A 13,810-nucleotide genomic window follows, 5' to 3' on the forward strand; every position below is an offset into this window, starting at 1 on the left:
GATTTAGTGAATGTATTTATCACTGAAGATGTTAACTATCGCGGGGTTTATTTGTCTTTTAATCAGGAACTGGCCCGATAAGAATTAGATTGACAGGAAACCATGTTCTGAAAAAGGAAATGGCAGGTGGTATTACCAGGAAAAGTCCTGTATCACTCCATAGTATCAGCAGTTTGAGTCTGCCAGTGCTTTAATGTTCTATTTTAGCACAGTGTATAATACCAGTGAGTATGAAGTTGACTTGAAGTACTTAGAATTACATTAGCTAACCCATTTAGCAGCGTATTTTCCGTCAGTAAAATCAGTGAAAGAAAATGATCTGAAAATTGTGTCAACTGATTCATAGTCAGTGGCCAGAATGCAATAAAAATGAAAGATGTGCCGTGAATAAACAAATGAATATGTATAATCAGCCACTGAGAAGGCCATAATGTCAACTTCTGATTAATTCTGTAATCCCACCCATGAGACTTGACCACCTAACTCATTTCTTTTAGAGAGGCTCAAATTGCAAAGATTACTTTCAAGTAATCCACAGTGTACAGGCAATGTGGACGCACATAGAACTTTTCTTCTATAATTCGTTGGTGTTGAATTTTTTTAATCTGCCTATGTTAATGACCAGCACAAATATTGTCCTCTGTATTTAGTCACAACTCGGGTTTGTTTGAAAAAACATCAGTAGTTCAGTCTGATACATGGTAGTTTTATCATTATAAAGTATAGCTCAGAAACCCTCTGCACCATCTCCTCAGAAAAAGGCATTCCAATGTAGCTTCTGTTTTCAAACATCATTCGTTCCTAGTTAGTATTTGCTAATGTGAAGGAGGTTCTGATTTTCACTCCCTTATGAAACATCAAGTAAAAAAAAAAAAAAAAAGCCAAAAAAACCTCAGTAGTATTTGTTAGTAAACTGAAAGAGTGTGCCATCTAAATTTGTTTTTCTTAAATACAACTTTATTTTACACAACCTCTTTCCTGAGGTTTCAATGGTAGGGACCGGTACGGGGAAGCTCAGCTGGTCTTATCTCCATCTCCTCCTTCTGGTGTTACTGGGATGGGGATTAGAAACTGGTCACCTGAGGCATGTTCTGGATGCAGAGTTTTAACAGAGAAGAAGGATCTGTCTGATTGCTTTCATTTCCTGGGTGCCAGGAACCCAGATGCCATGTCTCTCGGGAAAAAAAAAAAGCTGTTAAAGGAACCATTATTCTTTTCTCACTTGTGTTCTCAGAAAAATGCTGGTAGTGTGCCTTAATCAAAACTGGGAAAACGTCACCACTGAAATCCCAGGATCTGAACATTTCCAAGAGAAATGGCGTCTGGGTTCCTGGCACCCACTGTACTGTGGTGCACTCTTTATCTTTCTTGCTGTTCTAATTTCTGTTAGACAGAATTCTGAAATGTCCCTTTGGAAGAAGCTCTTGTACTTCCAGTACTTTCATTCAGTGAAATCCAAATGAATTTTTGGGGTCAAAGACTTTCCGTTGTGGTATCTTGTACCAAATAGCCACAACTGGTACTTCAAAAAAGTGGAAGTACAAGAGCTTCTTCCAAAGGGACATTTCAGAATTCTGTCTAACAGAAATTAGAACAGCAATTTGAATGGAGAGATTGCTATCATCTTTAACTGTTGTATCTGCTAGTAGGTGTGATCCTACATGGAGGCATATGTATAGAAGAGATGACCATATATGTCTCCATAATATAATATGTATAATTTGCATGCACATTTTAATGGGGCTTTCTTTCCTGAAAGTCTTTTCCAACCTAAACGATTCTATGATTCTGTGATTCTATTTATGGAAGCTTTGTCTTTGAGCAGGTAATACAGACTTGAATAAACTTTTGTTTTATAAATAAAAATACTAGTCCTAAAGGAAAAAAAAAAAATGGAAAGTTAATTTAATAACTTCTTTATAATGGCAAGTAGAAGAGTTCATGTAATCTGTTTGAAAACACTATTGAACATTGCTGACAAATTTTAACAGCTGCAAATGAATTCTGGGTGTTATGACACTTAGTTCAACCTGTTGTTTACATATTTCTCTTTCCACAAAATGCCATGTGAGATTGCATCAGAAAATTAGGTCCTTCCCAACTTCTAACATAGAATCATAGAATCATAGAATCGTTTAGGTTGGAAAAGACCTTTAAGATCATCCAGTCCAACCATTAACCTACACTACCAAGTCCACTCTAAACCAATCAAGGGTAGACTAGACTAAACCATGTCCCAAAGTGACTCCACCACCTCTCTGGGCAGCCTGTTCCAATTCTTGACCACCCTTTCCGTAAAGAAATTTTTCCTAATTTCCAACCTAAACCTCCCCTGGCGCAGCTTAAGCCCATTTCCTCTCGTCCTATCACTAACTACATGGGAGAAGAGACCAACCCCCACCTCACTACAACGTCCTTTCATGCTTGTGTTTTATTTATGTTACATAGTTTCATCCTGATAAACACACAAAATCAAAATTTATAAATCGCCTAGTCCTTCCAGGAAGAATTTCACCACTTTATTTGTTAATGTTTCATATTGTACCCATTGTCGTCATTTTTGGGATTTGGAGCTTTGTTTTTTTAAGGCTTCTGGTGCTTGAACTGTCTTATACTTCTTAAATTACAAAGCTAACACTTTTGATTCTGTATTTAAAAATCTATCTTCCTCACATATTTTCGAATAAACTGCACAGCTGAATAGCAATCTGATGTTAGGGCAACCAGAGGGGGGTTTAAATCCAGCAAGGTTGGGGTTTTTTCCCTTAATTTTGAAATATGCTCTTCTAATCCCCAAAAACATACAGCAAAAGGTGATGAGTAAAGGCCAATTCACTGAGTAGTGGAACTTGCTCTTCAAAAATTGGCAGATTTTGAAAGCCACTCCCTGAGTTTTAATGAAGTAATCCTGGGATAATGACTTTTTTTTAAATCTGTTTTATATATTGTTGTTGAATTAATAGCAGTCCTTTTGTCTTGTTGGTACAGAAAATTTAATAATGCTATCTGTTATATGGCAATGGATAAAGTATATGTAGATTGTCACTGCCTAGTAATACTGAAAAGAGAATTCTGAATAGTATAATGAAGAAATGTCAAATTAAAAAAAAAAAACCCCTGTTATCAAAGTTGTGAAAGAACTGAAAAAAAAGTTGTTAGTTTGCCTAGTATGCATTATATCATACAGAGGAGGTCCTAGCTGATAATACAGTGTGGAATCCCACCACCTTTACAGACCCTGGTAGTTCTTGAACTGTATTCAGTGGGTCCAGGATTTTATACATAAGAACTTTGAATAATAGAGATTTGAAGTATTGCAGAAGATGGCTTTTTCACTTTGATGTTGTGTTGAAGGCCTCAGTGGTTTTTCTTTAAGAAGGTGGGGGCGTGTGATTGTTTACTTATCTCATTGGTTATTTATGTCCCTTAATTGTTAGTACACAGGAGCATTAATATTCATATTGCCCAGAGGTGCACCTAGTCTTTGGTTTAACATTATTTCTTTACCTTGAAAGGAACAACAGGGATCAGGCAGAGTGCTGTTGCACTTTTTATCATACACTGGGAATTATACATCTGACTTTTGGGTAGCAGTTTTATTTAATTGATATTTAATTGTCTGATCCATCTGTTTGCATTTCTAGTTGGGCTTAATATTTTCATATATAGCCCAAGACTTGTCTGAGTTTTCATACATGTAAAATACAAAGGAAACCACAACCAAGAGTAAATGTGCTTCAGACATTCTTTTCCAAATGGAAGCAAATTGTTCAGAAAAGGTAATAAAGTTGATCAAAACTTTCCATCCTGAGTTGGAGGTAAATTATATGTTTTGCCTTATTCTTTTTTTATGATGACATTTTGTACCTGCAGTGAAACCAATAAAATTTTATTAGAAGAGGGCTTTTTTTTCTTTAATTTGACTAGAACCTGTTGAAATTTGAAACTCTCCATTTCAGATTCTATAATTCTGTAGTTTATAGTTAAATTATTTGCCTTAATCATGTCTTGATTCTATTACAAATCCTCTGTATTTGAGAAAATTGGTAGAATGTGGAAAATTTCTTGTACTTATATGAAATGCAAGTATAAAACCTTTTCTGTGAAGTAACATTGCAGAATTAGATCATTAATTCTGTTAAGCATAGGAAGCGAGCAGCTGCTTTAAGCATAATATATGCCAAGTAAGTTGTAGGTGCTATTAAGATTGTATTGTTCCAAAAAGTAATTTCTATACCATCCTTATTGCAAACTAGATTACTTTCTATAACAACACATCATCAACAAAATCATACTGATGTGTGACTGTGAGAGGTGTGATGGCGTGGAGGTGGTAAAGGTTCTACTGCAGTAAGAGTGTTGATCCTGAGATGGAAGAGTTGTGATTGCAGTTTGATTAGAAGTGGTTCTTCATTTAGTATATTCAAGTTATCTCTGAGAAATCAATGTGTCTGGAGACCAGTGATTCTTACTTTTCTCCTAAAGTCTGTTTGTGTTTATTGTGGACCACTTCATTTCTAGTTGGAGCTTTATTTTATAAGCAGAGCTCCTGTATGCCTGGATCATTGCTATCAGGCACCAAGGAGCTCAGATAAATTTTCCTCATAAAACTGGTTATATGTGATGTTAGGTGTAAGGAATTTGTGCCTCTCCTTTAGTATTCAGCAAGATTGTTATACTCTGCATTGTGTCATCTCCGTATTTAGTATTAAATTCCTGCTTTTTTACATGTTGTCTAAATATGTTGGGGTTTTCTCCTTTTGTTAGACTTCTTGCATGTTGCAACAAATATTAAGAAATAATAATAATGAGTAAATTATGTGACCTTACATATAATTTAAATCTATTTATATAAGGTAAGATAATAGTGGGAGGAGATGCTGGAAGTCTGATCTTGTAGCACTGCATATGTATCTTAGTTATTCAAGCTTAGGGATGCTATGGATAATAGCTTGTTTTAGTATTTTAGTTCACAGAGTGAAATCCCAAGTGAATGGAATGAAAAGAGGCATTTCTACAGTTAGGAAACAAGAAATCTAACAGGAGAGAACATGGTTTCTGCTGGAAAATATTGCGTTGAAAAATATTAAAGGAATATTAAAGTATTTCACGAGAGTATTTTCAGTGGAGTTCTCTAAGTCTTAAGAAGTCATCATCATGCTTTATTATCATTCTATTTATTATGTAAGCTTTATGTGCTGTTTGGTAACTATGCCATTTTATTATGTGCAAAGTAACTTTAAACATCTCAATATAAATACTGTAAAAAGTGGATTATTGTTTAACAATTAAGTATTAAAACTATATTTTGAACACTGGACTGAGAGAATTCACACTTTTTAAAATGAAACTATTAGCAAAAATGATTATGAGAATATGAAGGACATTTACAGTTTTATCAGAGCTAAAGAGGAACAATTTATGTTTAACTTAACTGCTCTTCACAGAACACTTTTGCCTCCTATAGGAAGAAAGAGTGTGTTCTAGTATGAACTTACTGGCTGTTTTAATATTTGATGTTCTTAGTGTGGAGAATTTTTAATTTCCTGAACTTTTATTTTTCATTCTGCTCATGTAGGCAACGCAGAAGGAGATTGAGAAACGCCAGGTCCATCTTAAGAGCATCAGTGATTTAGGAGAGAATTTGAAGACAGTGCTGAAAGGAAAGGAGAGCCTGGTGGAGGATAAACTCAGCCTCCTGAACAGTAATTGGATAGCAGTAACTTCACGTGCTGAGGAATGGTTCAATCTGTTACTGGTAAGGAAAACGCATTTGTTCACACAGAGGAAATGTTGGTGCCCAGTCGTAGGTGCTCAGCCTTATAGAAGTGCTTTTTCTTGTGCCCTGGACTATGCTTATTGAATACGTAGGTACACAGACAATCAGATTTATTGTTGTTTAGTACATTGTATATATTTTAAGAATCTGACTGTTTACAGAGTGATGGATGTGTGGGGTCTTGCCTGTTAGCACTTCCCGTTCCTGTCTGCCTCAGTAGTTCCTGGACTACTTATTTTTTTCCTAATGGATGAAATGCAGTTTCTCCCCAAGGACCTAGACTACTTGAATGTGAATCAAGTGAAAAAAAATAGTCAAATAAGTTGAATAAGTCTTGGTATTGATACCAACAGCATCATCTGCTTTTGGCTACATTAACATTTCTGTTTGGAAGAGTAGTACAGATGGGAAGTCTCCGCTTGCATGTTTGTTTGGTCCACAGGGTAGCTTTGGTGTGCGTGAACTAGATTTCTTTCAGAGGCAACTGAATCAGAAGGTCAGGGAGCACACCTGATGTGCTCAAGGACTATGATTTGGTCTTTCAGAACTGCATGATGTGCGTGTTCTGTGGTGCCTGTTTTGGTGCAGATACTTAGTTAAGGGCACCAGATTAAGCTTAGTCCAAAGTAAAACCCCTAAACCGCATTTAATTCAGATTCAGGAGCCCCAGCACCAGCTGCTTCACACTGCTGATAAGTCACATACCTATATTCTCCCTTAAAATTAATTCTGCCATGAAGAGATGACAGCTTGAACCCTTAAACACAGAATAGTCTTAACCATTTGACTGCCAGAATGCTGTGGGAAATCTTGTATGCTGTTTCTGGTGCTGAGAGAATGGGAATGCAGTTTCAATGCAGAGAAACTGAAGTGGTTCTTGAGGGTGCCTTAGCCTTTATCATGACTTTTCAGAGCTTGATGTGTTAGAGGTCCACTAGACTCTGTGTGTCTACCTTACAAACGCTTTGGTGATGGGTATACAGCATCACTGCAGGGCTTCTTCGGCTGTATGCAGTATACAAGTGCAAGCACCTGGTTGTGCCTATTTGGAAAACTTAAGCATTTCATTCAGTACGATGTAGGTGCTCAGCTTCAATTTGGAACTCATTATAAGAAACACATAATGGAGTTTATAGACTGGTATAGTTATGTATTCCTCTACTTTCTCTCTGCTTTGGATTCTACAGTTACTGTATAAAATTTAACAAGTTTAATTTTATAATGCACGCATGTTTGCCACAGTTGGCAAATTTGTAAACACAGACTGAATATGGATATTTTAGTAGTGTACCAGTGGTAACCACTGCAACGTGTCATTGAGCTGTTCCTTTTGGCCATAAAAAGTATTACTTATTAGGCCAAAAGTATTACGCCAAACTACACGTAGTTGGCCTGGAGTTCTGAGGTGGATATGTGTAGACCTCATTCTAGTGAGCTCACCAAAAAAGGTAAAAGGTTTTTAAATTAAGGAGGGAAAAAAAAGATTGATCAGAATATCAACTAGAATAACTTTTTAAAAAGCAGAGTCTCAAAGCTGAGAAGTTAGGTGAAATGAAAATAAAAGTTTTATATACAAAGCTCGCATTCTTGATTGTGACTTTGCAAGTGCATCCTTGTTTCCACCTTAGTTTCAATTGACTTAGTGGCTTTCCAACATGAGTTCTGTACCTGGTTCTTGGGAAACTCTTCTTTCCACCTCCAGTAGGTCTGGCTGTCAGCTTCCTGTTCCCCTCCGCAGCCTGGCTGAGCTGCAGACACCTGTGTCTTGCTGCAACTCTGTCACCCTCCTGCCTGTCACTTTGGAAGCTTCTCTCTCTCCTAGAATGTCATTTTAAAGAAACATAATATATAAAGTGAGAGCAAACAAACAACAGATTCTATCCTTCACAAACCAAGCAGTTACTGTATAAAATCAGTTTAATTTCAGAATGTCTGCATGTTTGCCACAGTTGGCATAATTACGGCTATTATTTCAGCTCTGATGACTTTTTTTGTATGCAGTATTTACCTTTTCCACATACAGGAATATCAAAAGCACATGGAGGCTTTTGATCAGAATGTAGCTAATGTCACAACTTGGATGTATCGTGCTGAAATACTGTTGGATGAATCTGATAAACAAAAGCCCCAGCAAAAAGAGGAAATTCTTAAGGTAAAAAAATGCGATTTTCTGGAAAGCATTAATTTTATTCTAAAAAAGGAATGTGTCAAAACTAGCGTATTTTGAAAGGTATCACAAATTGATTAACATTCTTTTTTCTGTGATAAAACCACCCTCTGGCAACTTGTAGATTACTTAATAAATTTGCACTGCATTGAAAAGCTAAATTCCTGCAGAAATAAAACCAGATATGTTATTGTAAGTCTTGGGGACTTCCTGGTGAGTAGAACAGCAGCTTATTAAACCTGTATTTGCTGGAAAATACTCCTTAAATACATCTGGTTGAACAAAATCCTTTTCTTCCATGTTCTTAATTTTGAATTGCTTTTCTGTTTTTCTGTGATACTTTTCTGATATCTATGCTATCTGTGTTTGATATCTCTGTCATATGATTGTTTGAATTCTATAAACACTGTTTGAGTTGATGACAGACCAACACCACAGACAAGAATATTATATGGTGAACTAGCTGTATAATAATGGGTTAGTGTATTGAACAGAAGATTTTATTTGGTCCATTACATCATTTGACCAACTGATGAAAAACTAACTTGCAAGGTAGATGTGAATTTTAAAGTATCTCATTTAAAATACCTTCTTTCTTAAGATTAAACAACTTCAAATTATTATCTATATGGATTTTTTTTTTCTTCTGAAATCAGTGTGATGTTTTACTTTGTATTGAACTCTATGGTCAGTATACAATATCAGAGGAACAGTTTGCAAATCAAAATCAGAGTTGTATTGCTGGCACTAACACAATGACACCATTTACTGAAGCAAAACTTTACAAATTCCAAGGCAGAGCATAAATCAATGCCTCATTGATCTCAGCAGGATTACAGGACAGACTTTTGTAGTTGAATGAACAATTTTGCCACCATCAGGTACAAAGTACAATTATCTTTGCCATCAATACAGGTATATATATTTGTGTTGCACAAAGGCATTTCATACAGATGCTGAAATGTAATTCTTAATGTCCAACTGTGTTTATGATTCCTGAATACCTGGCTATCTTTTTTGGCCTCTGCCCATACTGGGATCTACTGTTAAGATTACTATTGCAGAGGAAGAAGGTATTTGCCCTCAGTTTTTTGTAATTTTGTGATAGATTTATAGAAAAAAATCCCACTGGTTTTCAGCTGGGCATTTTTCCCTGCCTCAACTGTAGGCATGAACAGTAATGAAAGCAGCAATGGTTGCTTTGTATAGTTATACATCCAGCTCCATAATACATGAATTAGCAGCTTTTCTTAGCTTTAGGAACATAAAATAATTTAACGTATCCTGAAATACGCTGAGGATCGTATTATTACAGATAAGAACCTGCCTAGAAATAATGTTCACCATTAATTTCCTCTAGGAGATATTAAAACAGACATGTAGATACATTCCTGCTATAAATTTGAGGGATAGGAGTGGGAATGTTATCTAATGTATTTCTACTGGATTTACACACTCATGCATAATTATCTGAATTTGCTTTGTGGTTTTGCTCCCTATTCCTTTGCACACTCTCTCTCTCTCTCTCTTTCTCTCTCTTTGCATTTATTACTAACTTCAAGCCCTGTCTCTTGCTCACGGACTGTAGCGCTTAAAGGCTGAGCTGAGTGATATGCATCCAAAGGTGGACTCTGTGCGTGACCAGGCAGTAGACTTGATGACAAACCACGGAGATCACTGCAGGAAAATAATAGAGCCTAAACTGTCAGAGCTCAACCAGCGATTTGCAACTATATCGCAAAGAATTAAGAGTGGAAAGGTAGGAGGACTTGCTTCCATATGGAGATGCATACAAAATGGTATTTATATAAGGTGCACAGTTACAACTACATAGCAGGCTGCAGTTTCTCCAAAAACTAAGCTTTTAAAGGAAAAAAAGGTAGAAGCTAAGAATATACATTTTTTTTTTTTAAAGTGTGAAGGTTTGGGTTTTTTGACATTAAGGTCATCTTTCACTATTTCACAATTAGAAGTATTCGCTGACTTTATATGAACGTTACAATGATTACTTCATTAACTTACAAAGATTGAGCAACATCTGGGAATCAGTAAGATTCTTAATCTTCTCAAAGTATGTGTAGCTTTTTTTTTGATATAGATTGGGTTTTGGGGGCTAACTTTTCATTAAATGCACCCAGTCTTTTCCTGTGCGGCTGTGACTCACCAAGGTTGGACATATACATAGATAGATAGATAGATATACACAGACTGTATCAATTATAGTTCAGCTACTCATCTGTAAAGCTAGTTTGACTACTGAATCTGAATTTGATATGGATTAAGTAATTTTTAGTTGTGACTTCTGAATTGAAATGAGGGAGGGCGTAAGCCACCTACTTTCTCCATTGTATTTACTGCCTTTATTGCGGAGAGCTGTTCAGCAGATGGAGGCAGGCAGCTGTACAGGTTGGTATACAGGCTAATGGGAATGCGTGGATCCCGATCTTAACTCTTTTTGCTGGCTAGTGTAATAGCACTGGAAATGAATGCACAGAGGATCAGTGGCAGAGCAGGAAATAAGCTTTGCAAAAAGCATAAGCAAAGACGTACTGTTTCCATTAGTTGTCTGGGGTTTATGCAGGGCTCAATAGCCTGTGTAACTAGCGCATTCTTTGTAGATATTCGAGTTTATTTAGGTTTCATTTCTGGAACAGAAAAGAACATGTCTTATGAATAAAGGTCATATTTTTTCTTCCTATTGGCCATCAGTAGTACTTCAGCCATTCCAGCGTGCTTCTCGCTTACTTCTTACAGAAGTACGAACTGTAGACAGAGAATATCTTGGCACAAAGCCCAAACAACTGTGTTGTGTGACAGTTTTATTCTGAACATCTGCTATCTGCAGTCTGGATTTCCTTCTCAGTTTTACCTTGCACTTTCACAACGCTGTAAGCATAGAGGGCTGATGCAGCCTTTGATAGGGTTGTGTGAAATTATTGCTTGTCTTAGGGAACAGTGGGACTGCCTGTAGATCATAGAATCATAGAATCGTAGAATGCTTTGGGTTGGAAGGGACCTTTAGAGGTCATCTAACCCAACCCCCCTGCAGTGAGCAGGGACAGCTTTAACCAGATCAGGTTGCTCAGAGCCCCAGCCAACCTGGCCTTGAAGGTTTCTAGGGATGGGGCCTCCACTACCTCTCTGGGCAATCTGTGTCAGTGCTTCACCACCCTCATTGTAAAAAATTTCTTCCTTATATCCAGTCTAAATCTACCCTCCTTTAGTTTAAAACCATTACTCCTTGTCCTGTCACAACAGGCCTTGCTAAAAAGATGGTTTATCATGGGTTTGTGTGTTTTGGGCTCACTCAAAGAAGGGGAAAAAGATGCTTATGAAGATAAAGTGTCTTCAGAACACAGCCTGCAAATGTCTTCTACCCGATAGCCTTCCGTTTCAGGTGGTCTCCCATTTATGATTGTACAGGCAAGATGATCTGGAATGGCAGCACCTCACTAAGCTTTATACACTATGTCCCTAACAAGATGAGAGGAATAACTACAGCACATAATTTTAACGGTAAATTAGGATTTAGGGGACCTTCTCCAGGACCTTGGGGAATGGACAGCTAGAGTATGATTCACAAAGCATATCTATAGTTACACATATTGCATAAGATAGAGAGGCAAAAGCTTGTCTGAATTCTTGGCAGTTCTACTGACTTGCTGTACGCATTTGGATTAAAGGACTAAATTGCTGAGTGCCTCGTTGTCCACCTGTATAATGTAGGCAACTGCACTTCCCTTAGTCATGATTTCAACTTCATGGGCTGAAAAATTATTATTCTTACAGGGTGGTCTTATGCTTCCTAAATGTTTCAGGTTTTTTCATACTTTGGTAAAATTATTCGCTCAGTGAATAACAGATTAAAAAATCAGTTCAAGAGGATAGTAAGCTCTCATAATCTATTTTCAGTCAATTCTCATCTCTTTCCAAATTAGGTATGTTTTTCTAAATACTAACAATTATCAGTACAACAGTGAAGTAAATAAGAAACAACCTGTGAAGTCAGTAAACAGTAGAATATAATTGTTGTGTCCTTAATGAACAAAATGATCACAGTGTACTAAAATGAGATTTAACATTTTCAAGTGGTCTTTGAACCTCATTCAATTATTGGAATTTCATTTCGTATTTTTCCTCCCATTTTCCTTTTTGTTATTGTTTTTAACATTTGTCAGAGATTAGTAATTTTATATTCCAGTTTTATTAGTTGATTTGTCTTTTAGTGAGATTTAAGTACTTTTGAAGACATCCTTCAGAGCATTTGAGGATAAATTACTGTGTTGTTTGCTATTATTTCTATCTCAGTTGAAGTGCTCGCTGAGTGTAATCTGAGCTTCTTGATGAAAATTTGTGAACATTATTCTCTATAAATATCATACATTATTGTATTTCCATTAATGTTTGTAAGTGCGCAAAATATTTGTCATTAAAACAATCAAACAGATACAATTAAGGCATTTTTACCCTAATTCTCCCAGGTCATCAGTGGAACAGCTGAGAATAGATGATGTCCAGTCTCTCCTGTTTTAGCTTATTAACTTTGATTGTTATCATCTTCATTAGAAACTTTGCTTTATAATAAACACCAATTGTACAGGGGGGAGGGGAAAGAGTAAAAGACAACTGATTAGAATATAATGTGCTTATTTATGTCTTTAGCAACAAGACAGTTGTATATCCAAGAGTTCCTAGAACAACATAAAGCATTAATTACCTTTAAATCTAAGTTTTATGCAAGAATCATCAAGAATTTGTTGCTTGTTCTTGCATTTAAAGCTTTGAAAGAAGAAAAATTTTCTGTTGCTCCTTTGCAATGCACTTTATAAATATATCGCCTGGTGTACATTATACTATCTACAGGCACTCGGGTATCAGGTAGATAAAGGGCGGTGTATTGTTGTTAATAAGTGGCGCTTGTTCTAGAGTTTAAAACTGAATGCTAAGCTAAAGCACCATAATTATACTGTGATTCATTTTGGAGGCATTGTGTCTATTTTGTTTGGTTGAGGGTTTTTTGGTCCTGCATTTTTGTTGAGGCTTTTTTGAAACACAAACTCTTCTAGTGAAGTTTTTTTAATATGCTACAAAATATTGTTAGGGGAATATCTTATACAAAGATTATCTGTGTTTTGTATAATTCACCTGGCATTTTTGCTATTCGTTGTGAGACAGCAATGATTTCAAAATGCTGAAACAAATTATCATGACATTTTTCTCAATTGGTAGTAGTAGGTGTTTTTTCCTCTGAATGGATTGCTTGTTGCTGTGTGAGTAATTTGTGACAAACCAGATTTAGCCAAGTAGTGTCAACATTTATTTTTTTAGACAAATTGTTATGTTACACTGTTTATCTGAACCTGTTCTTACACACAAATGTGAGAGTATCTGGGTTTGTTTTTTTTTTTTAATTTCCACTCACCATAGAATTCTTATGTTTTCTTATATGGAAGTTCTAAAGTATTGTTAAATGCCTATCTTTACTTGTATCTTCGGTACTTTGAGTTGTATGATGTAGATATTTTTCCACATGATGGAAAGTCCACCATTGTTTTGGCAATAGGGGGTAGAAGAGATATCTCTTTTCATTTATGTTTCTAGCAAAACTATTAAGTATGTGATTTAAATAAATAATCTTTGTATTTCTCCCATTTTAGCCCTTCATTCCTTTGAAGGAATTGGAGCAATTTGACTTCGATATACAAAAATTGCTTGAACCACTGGAGGTTGAAATTCAGCAGGGGGTGAATCTGAAAGAGGAGGACTTCAATAAAGATATGGTAATTTGGTTGAAATGGAAGTCTGAGTGAAGTAGGCAGGGAGATGAAAAAAACCTGAGTAAAAATTAGAAACTTCCATACTTG

The 13,810-nt window shown here is 36.1% G+C and overlaps 1 protein-coding gene across 1 annotated transcript in view; it reads left to right on the forward strand.

Annotated features, from left to right (window-relative positions):
- The window catches only part of DMD (dystrophin), a 1,232,979-nt gene that overhangs the window by 527,288 nt on the left and 691,881 nt on the right, over nucleotides 1-13,810 (forward strand). Inside the window, exons 35-38 of the mRNA XM_075717957.1 lie at nucleotides 5,579-5,758; nucleotides 7,803-7,931; nucleotides 9,535-9,705; nucleotides 13,604-13,726. Coding sequence (XP_075574072.1) covers nucleotides 5,579-5,758; nucleotides 7,803-7,931; nucleotides 9,535-9,705; nucleotides 13,604-13,726 — 603 coding nt within the window. The remainder of the gene's footprint in view (nucleotides 1-5,578; nucleotides 5,759-7,802; nucleotides 7,932-9,534; nucleotides 9,706-13,603; nucleotides 13,727-13,810) is intronic.

Source organism: Pelecanus crispus, chromosome 1 (genome assembly GCF_030463565.1).
Source record: "Pelecanus crispus isolate bPelCri1 chromosome 1, bPelCri1.pri, whole genome shotgun sequence".
Classification (NCBI taxonomy): Eukaryota; Metazoa; Chordata; class Aves; order Pelecaniformes; family Pelecanidae; genus Pelecanus; species Pelecanus crispus.